The 13383-nt window shown below is 40.4% G+C and overlaps 1 protein-coding gene across 1 annotated transcript in view; it reads right to left on the bottom strand.

Annotated features, from left to right (window-relative positions):
- ARHGAP28 (Rho GTPase activating protein 28) overlaps nucleotides 1-4312 on the bottom strand; it is a 77997-nt gene extending 73685 nt beyond the window's left edge. Inside the window, exon 1 of the mRNA XM_027676295.1 lies at nucleotides 4029-4312. Coding sequence (XP_027532096.1) covers nucleotides 4029-4159 — 131 coding nt within the window. The 5' untranslated portion in view covers nucleotides 4160-4312. The remainder of the gene's footprint in view (nucleotides 1-4028) is intronic.
- Between the last annotated feature and the right edge of the window lie 9071 nt (nucleotides 4313-13383).

Genomic DNA, 13383 nt, shown 5'->3' with positions numbered 1-13383 from the left:
TAGCAGGCTCCTAGGTTTGGTAGTATATATGCTGCTCTTTGCATGAGTATTGATTACAAAGGCTGTTCCACATATAAAAAGGTTGATGTGCACTTTAAAAGATGCTCTAATCCCATTCTGCAGGAACTAAGCTCATGAATGTGCATTTTCTTTCCTCTGATTCTTATTTCATGCACCCATGAGCAACAGCCACTTATTGAAGTGAAAGTATCTGTGATTTGCAGTGCAGGATGAGTTCTTTGCTGGTAGACATGCTAGTAGCAAACTGGCTGAGGAACTTAGTAAGTCTTATACTGGAGTCAAGGAAAGCTTAAGCATGACTCACTTAGGAATGCTTTGTCCTCCCCTAATTGCATAATTACCTTAGAGAGCTCGCTGGCCATTTGGCATAGAGGTCATGCCTGTTTCCTCTGAGCACAGGAATAACTCCTCCTAGCTTCTCCTAACAGGATAAAAAGGGGATGTGAGGAAGACATATGGCCATGGCCCTGCTTTTCCTGTATATAATCCAGGAGCAGTATTTGTGCACAACTACAAAGTCCTTCATTCTCTGAAATGAGGATGGGAAAGTTCACCATTATATAACATAAATCAGCACTTTCACCTTTGCACTGAGATAGTATCTGTATTGAAAGTGATAGTGTGATATTCCAGTGTCTTTAGTACTGGTACTTGTAACATCTGTGTTCTAATAAGTGGAATTAAAAAAGAATAATGAGCATCCCACAAGAAGAGCAATCTTTCCCACTATACTCATATGCTATAGAGTTAGCCTGACTGCCAAGCAAAAAAAACAGAGATCTCCCCACCATCTAGTTCTTACAAGCAATAAAAAAAAAGGCCAAAATAAATGCTATCAACAACTACAATCATGCTAAGCAGATGGCAAGCAAAGGAAAGGGACCTTAATATTACATGAGAAAAATGGAAAATGAATTTGCTAGTTACGCTAGCAGAACTAAAGGAAAGTTTTGCTGGAGAATTCTCCTGGACCTCTAGGAAACTCAACAGTGCAGTTTTCAGGGCTCACCCCATGTATAGAACTGGTTAAGTCTGCAAGATGCAAAAAAAGGAGAAAGATATAATTGAACAATATGGATAGATGAGGCAAAGATGTTTAAGTAATGCTATCTTTAGTCCCCTGGATGAACTCTTGTTCTGGAGAATGGCTGGAATTTGTGGTCCCTCTTCTTAACCTTTTTATTGATGTTATCCAACATTACATTTGGAAGCTAGATTTCTCCTTTGCAGATTGGTGATGGCATCACTATGTAGTCAAACTTTCATCTAGCTTTCCCTTTCATTACTCCTATGAATTCTCTATCCTTCCTTATGCACTGATGCACCTTCCATTCAAAGCAACTAAAGCAAATTTTTTCCTGTTCCCCTTACAGCGCAGCAGCTAATACCCCCTAACTTATAATGGGGTATATACCCACTGGGTTTATGAATGAACTGCTATACTTCATGCTGATCCTGATGCTGCCAGTGTGTTTTAGACATGCACACAGCCTGCCTGGTTGGCCCTTCAAGAGTTATAGAGGGATGGGAATACAAGTGGTCTGATGCATCTGCTGGTGTAAGCTTTGGTGTCCATGGGCTTCTTAGCTTTTTGCTGGGTTGCAGTGTGTTTAAGATTACTCATTTGTTTTGCAGCTCATGATGGTTACTTAAGTCTTTCCTTCTTTTTTATCAGTCTCTTTTTCAATGGTGGGAAGCAATGCAGTTAAATGCTGACTAAGGCTGCATTAGGTTCCCCTTTCTGTGATAAACCTCTACTTAGTAGGTTCCCAAAGTGAAAGTTTTTGCAAGAGAAAACAGCTGGAGGACACATCCAAGCCTGGCTCTGGTGAATGGAGCTGTTCTTCTGATATAAATGGTGCATTACTCTAAAGTAAGAGAAATGTTAGGAAAAGAAGGAAAATGAAGTATCTTGATTCCTAAGTTGAGAGAGAACTTGTCAGCAGTTTATCAAATCAGAGGTTAATATCCAAAACTCATTCTGTTCTCACAGATATATATCTCAAGTATGGACTTCATTAGAATACATCTAACTTAACCTAGCTGACTTCAGAGGAAAGTCAGGCTACGGGTCCCAACTGCTTTTGTTATCAAACAAAAAATAGGTGACACCTCTGTTCTCTTCATGATTTTTTGAATCATTTTTCTGGAGAGTTAAGGAGTTAGCATGCCATAGTGCTGGTAGCTGCTCCTGGGATCAAGGAACACCATACAGAATCTATAATAAAACTTCTTGCATTAGGATGGCGGCAGAGGAAACTACACAGAAAATGCAGTCCAGGAAAGAGTTCTTAGAAGATGAAGTAGGGATTAAGCCAGAGCCTATTTTACCATTTGCTAAAACACTCAGTGCATTTGCCTTCATGGGTTCTGCATTCCAGAGGACTGCATGCTGTGTTAATAAAATCCGTCTCTTGAACAGGCTTTGGAAACTCAGATGGCCATTGACTGCCCACATGGCAGAATTTGGCTGTTGCTATTAGACAGCTGCAGGGAGCTGAGTACAAGAAAGGGGAGACAGCACTAAAATCTTATGGATATATAGATGTATAGAGAGACATAGGGCTTTTCCTCATGGCAGGAGCTTCCAAAACACGTTCCCCATCAAAAGACCAGGATCCTCTTTTGTTTTTTCTTTCAGGAACTGTAATTTGCACTTCTGCTTTCTGTAGGTGATACATATGTGATTTATGTATGTGATTTAAACCCTCATATATTTTAAAACAATTAGCACACCTACAAGAAAAACAGCAAATCACCACATTTCTGTTGCTCACAAACTTAAAGAGAGATTGAGTTTAGTGCTCTTCCTACGGCAAGAAATCGCATGCTTCCCAGTAACCTAATGCCAAACCACTGCTCTCAGTTTTGAGTAGCAAATGCCATTCTTATTGCATCTAAAACCTCGGACTCTGTTTCTTTTCTTAATACGAGATTGCGTATTTTGGTACTGCTATCAAACAAGTTTAACAGAACAAAGGAGTTATCTTTATGAGACAGCCAGGGAAACACACAAAGAACAGGAAGATGCAGTTAATCTAAATAATGACATTGAAAACAAAACAGCTATTTGGCTATAAATAAACAATATGAAGTAAATTTCATCATTTATATTAAGAGAAGACACAGACTTAATTCCTGGGTATAATGCCATCTGCTGTTTCCTCAGACTTTAGTTATTTTTTCAGTCAAGCCACAAAGTAGCATTTCCTACTTTCTTCAACTTTTTACAGTATGAACTTTTATACCACTGTGGAGAAAATTGCAAAACTCAGGCATGCATGGAGAGAAAGATCAGATTTTCTAAAACAATAAGATTGCCCAGATTGTTAGTTTTTGAACTGTGCAAATACAGGCAATCTTACAGGGCAGGGAGGTAAACATATACATGACTACATTAATTAAGACAATATTTAGTTTCCCGCAACACAAAGGAATTTTCTTAATTTAGACTAAGTTTTTAATTATGCAGTCTCCCACTGTGTGCATGTGGGTGTGCAAAGCAGCAACTGCAATTTCACCAAAAAAAAAAGAAAAAAAAAAAGAAAAAAAGCAGGGACTGGTCCTGACCTGGTTGGCGAATGGAGAAGGAATTAAATAATCCTCTAAACCAAAGCCAGAAGCAACTTTCTGAGCGCCAAGCTCAGCCAGTCCAGCCATCTCACTTTCAGTAACACAGTGCTAAACGACCTGAGCAGAAGCCTGATTTACGTGTCTTTTTTTCCTGGGGATTGTCTTGTTGAGTATACTGGGTAGGAAACTGGTGTGATCTGTTGACTCACAAGATTTAAAATAAGCACTCGCGTTTCCCCCCTCCCAACCCTGACCCGCAGCCCTGGCCTGAATCACTTCCCCGGTGGAGGCGAGAAATGCGCGCCAGCAAAGTGTTCGTGAAGTGGCCGAGTGGTCGGCAAATGCTCTCAGGCTGTCATACAGCCAGCAAACCTCACGTCCAACACTGGCAAAACACCAGGACACGGCATCGGTCCCCATCCCTCAGGCTTTACCTGCTGGCGGGTGAATGGCTGGGAGGGATATCCTGTAGAAAGCTCTGCTCCATGCCCGGTATCCTGGCCGGGCTGTGGGGATGGTAGGCTGTGAGGACCACGCTGCCCGAGTCCTTCATCTCCATGGTCATAGGCACATGTCGGCCCCGCTGCTGGAGACAGAAGCCACAGGGCTGTGCTGACGGGCCCCGACGGGAGGGCGAGCGAACCTGTCAGGACCACCAGCCCATGGCCTCGCTCTTTTCAGCAGCCGTTCGCCACTGTCGGCTGTCAGGAGAGCTGTGTAACTGAGACGCGGCTCCTCTCCCTGTCAGGAAAGCTGAATTAGCATATATTCAAAAACACCGCCCACAAAACAACCCACGGGGAAGTTACTACGTTCCTAGGAAACTGGAAACCTGAGATAATCCTGCACGGCACTGAGGGACTGCCTAGAAAACTTCTTGTTTGCATTTTTTCTTGTTTCCTTTTAACAGTAAATTTCTTAATACTCATCCTGCTCCTGAAATAGTCTTGTCTAAGTGAAACTATTTGCTGGTTATGCAGCCAGATGAGTGGAGAGCACTACTCAAACACAAAACATAGTTTGGCAGAGCAGGGAGTCTCAGAGGAGAGATTCAGAAACCAAGTGGGCTCTGCTAGGTTTAAATCATCAAGGAGCAGAAGCTGTGATTTCCCACGTGCCGGATCATTTCTGTAAAAGGGAAACAAATTTACTCTCTTCTGAAGCCAGATTAAGTGTTTTAACTAGATTCTCCCTGATATGGCTGTGTAGATTACTAGAAAGGCACTGGGAAATGAGTGAATTCTTTTTATAATTGACTGTGTTCATCTGGAACAATCCCATAAATAAATACACACCGAGATGCTTGATATATTTTCATGATTTACCTTGATCTCTGTACACTAATATAGTAGTTTTAATTAAAAAATAAATAATCAACCCCCATAATGGGGTACAATTCTGGAGTAACACCCAGAGAAAACTCTGTAGACAAAGGGAGAAAATTCGCACATCACTTTATTTTCCTCTCCCATTTCTTCAGTGTTTGGGGTTTTTTTTTCAAAGAAATATTTCTGATAAATGCCAATTCTTGAAAACTATTGTCCTGCCTATGAAATCATGGGAGGGATGTCCCTAATTTTACTCTATGGGCCACAGCTCTCTGAGCACCTTGTGAACACGTGTGAAACACCAGCCTCCATTCACCTTTGTCACAGCTGCCAGTGGCATCCTAAGCATAGGTACTCTACAAAATGTTTGTTGGGCTCCTCTTTCATGTCCCTCTTTTGTGAGGGTGCTCTCTCTAGTGCTGCTATACAGCTGCCTAAACTACACTGTCAGTCTCTCCAGCTGGTGAAGTGGCTTAGGTTTTAAAAATGATTCATCTCACCTTCACCTTCTACCTGAACACAGTATCCTGCCTAGAGGGACATGATGGTTTCGGTCAAATATGTTGCTGCGACTCAGGTAGGCAGTGCCCAAGTTAATTTTAAATTAGCCAGCATAGGACACTGATAACAGTACACTTGGCAGCACTTCTTGCCAGACTCACCCAGGAAGCATAAATATTTGAACATAAAGAGCCTCTAAGCCTGCTCTTGCTATGCTGTTAAGATATCCTGGATTAAATATTTTAAAGCCTGGTTGCCCAGGATAAAATCATGGTTGCTTCCATGGCAGCATGGAGGCCCTCTGGAAGCCTCCATGCAGCCATGTATGTATGTTAGAAATGAAGGAGAAGGCTCTAAGCTAACTCTGGAGATATCACTGCCCATGGCATCAAGACTATATACTATGGTGCTGCCAGTGAGGACTGGGATGAATGGAATAACCAGTGATCTGTGATTACTGGGGTATTCAGGAAAGGCATAAGGCCTGAAAAACTAGGATCAAGGCCATGATGGATCTCATATCCCAACTCTGTGGAGCACTGACTGAATGTCAGGCTGATGCCTGGCTTCTGGATCACCAGGGATGCTGCTGCCAGTGCCATTCTTTTCCTTTCCTACCTTGGCTTTATATTCTCCTTCCTGCACCAGAAGGTGAGTAACCTGCTTATAAATAGAAATTTACATTTACACAACTGCAAATAGATATTTTGAAAATTAATCAGCCAAAATGCATATATAAAAATGAGAAAAAAAAATCTATATATATGTTATAAAATATCTGCTGACACCCTTTAAGGACATTGTTCACAGTTTATTTCAAGAAACTAAACTCGCAAAGAAGCACACATAGTGGAAGGCACCAAACACTATCAGAAAGGGAGTGGGTGTCCTTCAGATCAGATGCTAACAACATATTGGCTGCAACTCCAGAAAAGTCTCTTTTCTTCCCTTCCTAGCCTCATAACACTAGTCTTTCTCCAGTACCATCAGACAAAAAAATGATGGTTATGTACTTTAAGCTATGTGTAGATAAAACCCTCAGTAGAAATGCAATATATTTTTAGCATTATTTTTATTTCCTCTCTTCACGTAATAAAAAACCGCAAACACCAAAATGACTTACGAAGAATACAGATACCATCTCAATAGAAAAATACATATAAAGAAAGGAGGCCCTTGTTAAATGGGATTTTCTCTCTAAGAAAAATAAACATAGAAGATTTTATTTGTGCTGGTGCACAAACTGGAGGCTTGTATGGAAATGGCAGACTATTTGGCACAAGTACAAATACATATTTTGAAAACTAATCAGCCAAAAGACATATATCAAACCTAGAGCTAAAAATATTTATATGCTTAATGGCTCCTGGGGTTAGACATCTCCATATTATTGAAACTCAAAAATTATACTAAATCAACTAGAGATACACATCAGCCATCAAACAAAGTTTTAGCTGGGCTAGTGATACAACCATAAGAAAAATGTACAAGACAACATAGGCTGGATTCCTCCTTCAGTTCTGTCTGTGCAATTCTGTTAGGTAATGGAGAATTTACTCTCCTGGTTTACAAAGAAGCAAGTAGGAAAATATTTTAATCCAACATATTTGTGTTTCTACAAGATTTCCTTGAACACTAGATTGTGAAGTACTCAGGACTATGACAGTTCTAACTGTCTTTTCAGATAGTTGAGAGCTTCCCAGACCTTTCAAGTACTATGGAAATGCCATTTCAGTGAGAAAAAAAAATATTGTGAGGGTGCTTGTGGTGGCAAGCAGTAAAGTGAAGGTGCAGCAAGAGAAGAGTCCGTAGGGTGTCTGTGGCCAGTGATCCCACGAGCAGCTGCCTTGGGTTTCGTAGGCAAGGGTTTTGTGCTTTCAAATTTTATGTTGTGCTTGTGTCAAGGAGAGTGCTTTGCACTTTCACACATTTGGCAAAATAATTAATAAAAATAATTATATATGGGTCAGTGGGCCCGAACTTTTTGAGAACTCTTTGAGAATTAAGAGTGAGAAACTTTTATTAACCTATTACTTTAGAAATTTAAGTTAGTGGCTATATAGCTGTATGATCAAGTCTTCAGCTCCTCTGTCATAGCAGTATATCTGCATATATATCTGTGAGAGCAATATACAAGAAGTATAAACACACAGAAAGTCACTAGTTAAAGCTTACTGAAATGAAAAAGTAGTTGTCATTGTTATTAATAACATTTATGTATTTACATAGAAATAATAATAATTTGGACAGCATGATGATGGGCAACATTTAATATCTTTTGCTTGGAAAGGGATTTATAATGGTTTCACATGGATTTTAAGTGCCTATTCTAGTTAGGTCCAAGGGGAGCTGTCACGGAGAGGAGTGGGATTGTCAGCTAGGGGTTCTTGTCCTGGAATGGTGGGGGCATACACCATTATATTATAAGATTAGACCCACAGAGCCCTGGAAAGTGCAAAATTCCCCTTTCAACTACAAATCACAAAAAAATCTCTGGTCATTGAATTTCATTTCATGTTTCCATCTTAAATTATCCAGAACAAAGTTGGACAAAATTAGCAAAACTTTGAAATTGATTTTGGACCAGTTTATTGTGAACTTGGGTTAGATTAAGTTTTATAAGGAAGCTGTTTAAAACACAGCAATTTTCCCTGTTGAAATCAAAGGAAATAGAATGAAGCAATACACAGAAAAATGTCATCCTAGCACTGTGTCTAAATGTCCTTATCTCTCTTGCAATAACTTTTGTATCTATCTGTGTGAAAGAAACCAAAACCAGAACCACTGTACTTTTCCATTATTTTTTTTTGGAGGGGGAAGAGTATCCCTTACTTCTCTCTAATTTTTCATTTGGATGGAGAGATGCTCTAAGGATGGGGAGCAGAAAGCCCCACCATACCAAAGAGTTGGTGTGGGCTAAAAGAACCTGGACAGTCTGAAAACACGAGTGCCACAGCATTGCATAAAAGTCAAGGTCAGTGCTGTTTGCATCTTCTACTGCTCAGTACCCATTCCCATGAAAAAGTGTCTGGGAAGGGGCTGACTCTTGTGTCAGGAGAATTTTTGCTGTGGCTTGTGGTCTATTTCCTTTCAGATCATTTTATGCATCAGGAAGGATAGTTTCTAATGCTTGGGTTTGCTTCTGAACATATATTCCTGTGATGCCAGAAGAATTACAGTCTATTTTTTTCCGCTATAAAAGTGAGGTGTTTGTGTGCCTCAGTGTGGGCAGCTGGGAATGTGAGGGAATGGGTGAGATTCATCAGTAGTACCAAAACACATTCACTGCTTTTATAACATTGAAAAATTCTTAAGCCAACACATAAACAAAATAGGAGGAAAATCTTTGTTATTCTGCTTTGTCTTTTCAAACTGAGAATAAAAATGACACTGAGAAAACTGTTTGTTGCCCTTTACAAACAGGTTAGTTAACAAGGCTGTTTAAGCAAAGAGAATAGAAATCAGGTATTGTGGTAATTTGTGGTTTTGCAAAGGTTTTTAATTAAAGTATGAAACAAAACATTCATCTTTGTTAAATATAGCCTCACATTTTTCAGTCCCAGGCTCAATTTAAATATACATCACATTTTGGTGAACTTTAACATGGTGATTTTTTTATTGAGTGATTTACTACTGATTCTTTTATCCTAAAAAAGATACAAAAGCATAGAAAAAGAATTGTTTGGGCAACTTTGTGTAGCTTCTTGCTTAGCAATGACCATCATTTACTTTCTAGGAGTTCAAAAGTTGGTTCTCCTTAGCCCAGATGAAACTACCCATATATTATTCCCATGTTAATTATGTACAGAAAAGGAAACTTCCTTAATCTGTCCGCCACAATAGGGCTTTCTGGAGGTTTACTTTAAGAAAAAGCTCATATCCTTTCATTCATCCATTAGGTTTATGCTCCTTCATGATGTGTTGATCTAACCACTTCAGCCGGGACAGCTGACAATCCACAGCTGAATGCTGTGGTCTGCTTTTTTTGTTCTGAGGCAGTAAGTTAAAATTACATGAAGGAGTGGTAATGTGGTTAAGTTAGGAAAAGTAGCATTGGGAGAGGCTGGTTGCTTCTTTGAAAGGTTTCTCTAAGCACAAGCTTGGTTTCTGCAGCATGGAAAGGGCAAAATGGTCAGGGATAGAGAGCAATGACCATTTTCAGTACATGTGTCAAAGTCCTGATACCTCTGAAACAGCAGAATTGGGTTAGGTGTTTGAATTTGGTACAGGGATATTGAGTCCTTATATTCAAATTATACATTTTTACAAATATTTATGTATTCCAGATTGTACAAATAGGGTTGTAATGAAAAACAAAATAGGAAGATAGTTTCTTGTATAAAAAGCCAACCAGGCAGACATTTATAACTTTATTCTTTTAAAAAGTACCGTTTTCCAGGGGCCAGTCAAATTCTTAAGCAGCTGTATGTCCTGGTTAGAACGGCTGGGACCAATTCATCCCTGGATGGGTGTAACCCAAAACTGTGTATTCTATAGCCTCCATGCCATTTCCCAAAAACTGCTGTCAGTAGAGGCCTGCAAGGTGGGAAGATGTTCCTGTACCCTTTTATGGAATTCCCCGCTCTGATATCCTTATATGGAATTCCCCGCTCTGATAAGAGGGACTGAGCATCCACATGCCCTTTTATGGAATTCCCTACTCTGAGGGAGGGACTGAGCACTCCCGCCTGAACTGGAGAGTATATAACTGGGAGTTTCAGAGCCTTGGGGCTCTCTCTCGTGGGACCCAGAGGAAGACAGCAGACCACCGCTGCTCCCAACCAGGCTGAGACCACCACCCTCAACTGGACTGCAATCACCACTTCTGACCAGACTGCAGCAGCTCTCCCACCAGCAGGTTTTATCCCCTCTCCCTTTGCTTTGGACTTGGGGGGTGGGCCAAGGTACACCACTTTTGTCCATACCCCAGGGTGCTGGGTTTGTACATTTGGGTTTTGTGGATTAAAACCAATTGTCTGTCTGTATAATTGTACTTATTGCATTATTTTAATAAATTGTTATTCTGACTTATAAATCTCTCTTTTGAATTGAGTTCATTTTGCCTTGCTGGTTAACTTTTAAACCAGCACACTGTATGTATATGTATGTGTATGTATTTGCTTAGGATTTATGTATACACCAACATAACACCCCTCACCCTCCACCTTTAACCACCGTTTTAACATTTAAGAAAGGTACTACTTTTTTTTTTAAATGCTATGAGCAGCAAATGAAAATTTTGAAGTTAGTAATGATCAGGCACATAACAACAGACATTGCAATATCAGCTATCTTGTTTTGATTGCATTCTACTCCTTTTAAAACCAAGAGCACTGTTTTTTAAAATCACAGAGTCTAATAGTGCTGTTAACTGGATTTACCACGTCTGTATCCAAGAGGAGAAACCTCAAATTCTCCTTCCCACCTAGATAAGAGGGGTGTATTTCAATAAAGCATAGGTTGCATCTTCATCCTGCTTTGGCATTCTGTGGCTTGATGACTTGAATTCCAGAAGTTACTAAATTTACTTTTGACTTTGCTATGCAAAAGTGAAGGAAGCATTTTTCTTACCTGCTAATTTCTTCATAGTGCTGCCATATCACCACTAAAATAGTAATTGAGGTTGCTGGAGGAATCTTATTCTTTTATTGGCCATGCAAACACGATATCTCAGAATTTCCCTGCAATACCTGTGTGCACACAGAAGAGAGGTGAGGATAAAAATATTTGTCATCTTTGCATGATAAGATGCAGAGTGATGCAGGTGTTCCTGTAGTGGGTTTAGGCTATATACAGTGGGTCTGTCTACATACAGTACCCACTCCTGGAAATGCTGTGAGCATGTTTGCCATCACCATACAGCCAAGCATGCTCCAGCTGACCAGAGAACTTCATGCAACACTCATTTCTCAATTTTGAATAAACTCAGGAGTTGCTATGGTCGTGAATGGGAATCTGTGAAATTCTGCATTCCGAGTTTGGGTCACTCAGATTTAAAAATCTAAGATATTGCAGTATAAAGTGAGTTAGACTCAAAAGTGATTTTGCTATTTTGATAGAGACATTTTTACAACTCTCTCTCTCTTTATTTACTTCAATTTTGGATATGCTGCAAGAATAAGTAGTTGTCTATTGATTTACATCAGCCCTAAATATTTTCAGTAAGAGGAGGCACAAATAAACTTAATTAAAATTTCTATACCTGAATTTAACACGATAATTTACATGACAAGTTTGTTATAAATTCAAATCCTAATTCTATAATTAATGAAGAGGAAGAAGAGAATGTTTTCAAATTAAAACTAAAACATATTAAATGTACCTAAATAAATTTAAGATGAAGCAGAAAAGCACTGGGTGGTACAATTATTAATGGCTATTTGCATTTTGAAATCATATTATCAAAGACATGCATTTACTTTATAGCAATATTAAGTTCAACGTGCCTGTGAGAAAGGCGTGTTTCATTAATCCCTATATGAACACGGTGTTTTAGGAACACAGACATTGAAAGATGAGCTGGTAGGGAAGAAGACTGACCTGACTGAGCAGGACCTTTTGCAGGAATTCAGGGGAAGAAAGGAGGGTGTATCACCTTTGGAAAAAGGGGCAGGCAACTCAGGAGATGTTTAAGTGTGTCATTAGGTCATGCTGAAAGAAAAGTAGAGAGGTAAAATCTCAGTTAGAACTTAATCTGGCCACTTTCTGTAAAGGATGATAAAAAGTGTTTTTATAAATACATTTATAAATACCTCCATTCTTTATTGGACACAGGGCGGGGGAATGTAGTCACCAATGACAAGGAAAAGGCTGAGGTACTTAACGCCTTCTTTGCTTCTCTCTTCAACAGCAGGACCAGTTATCTTCAGGGCGACTGACCCCCTGAGCTTGTAGACAGGAATGGGGAGCAGAATAGCCCCGCTGTAATCCAGGAGGAAGCAGTTAGTGACCTGCTGACCCACTTAGATGCTCACAAGTCTATGGGACCAGATGGGATCCATGCTAGGGTGATGAGGGAGCTGGAAGAAGAGCTCAGTAAGCCACTCTCCATCATTTATAATCAGTCCTGGCTAACTGGGGAGGCCCTGGGTGACTGGAAGTTGGACAATGTGACGCTCATCCACAAGAAAGGATAGAAGGAGGATCTGAGGAACTACAGGCCTGACAGCCTGACCTCGATGCCTGGAAAGGTTATGGAGCAGATCATCTTGAGTGTGATCATGCAGCACATACAGGACAACCAAGGGATCAGGCCCAGCCAGCACCTGTTTAGGGAGGACAGGTCCTACCTGAACAACTTTATCTCCTTTTATGAGCAGGTGACCCTAGTCATCTATTGGATGAAAGCAAGGCTGAGGATGTTGTCTATCTGGACTTCAGCAAAGCCTTTGACACCATCTCCCATAACATACTCCTGGAAAAGCTGGTAGTGTGTCCAGTTCTGGGCCCCTCAGTTCAGGAAGGACAATGAGATGCTGAAGCAGGTCCAGAGAAGTGCAAAAAAGTGCTGGTGAAGTGTCTGGAGCACAAGTCCTATGAGGATTGGTTAAGGGAGCTGGGGTTGTTAAACCTGGAGAAGAAGAGGCTTGGGGTGACTTTATCACTCTCTACAACTACCTGAAAAGAGATTGTAGCCACATGGGGGTTGGCCTCTTCTTCCGGGCAATCAGAGATAGGACAAGAGGACATGGTCTTAAGCTGCGCCAGGGTAAGTTCAGGTTGGACTTTAGGAAGAAATTCTTCACAGAAAGGGTGATTAGATATTGGAATGGGCTGCCCAGGGAAGTGGTGGTGTCACCATGATTGGAGATGTTTAAAGGAAGACCGGATGTGGCACTTAGTGCCATGGTCTAGTTGACATAGTGGTGTTGAGTCATAGGTTGGTCTCAATGATCTCAGAGGTCTTTGCTAACTTAATTGGTTCTGTGACTCTGTGATTCTGTAACTGTCTTTTGCAGGA

The sequence above is a fragment of the Neopelma chrysocephalum genome, unplaced genomic scaffold (assembly GCF_003984885.1).
Source record: "Neopelma chrysocephalum unplaced genomic scaffold, ASM398488v2 Primary Assembly neopelma1_22, whole genome shotgun sequence".
Classification (NCBI taxonomy): domain Eukaryota; kingdom Metazoa; phylum Chordata; class Aves; order Passeriformes; family Pipridae; genus Neopelma; species Neopelma chrysocephalum.
The sequence above is the reverse complement of the archived record's forward strand: the minus strand, read 5'-3'. Positions and strand labels throughout refer to the sequence as shown.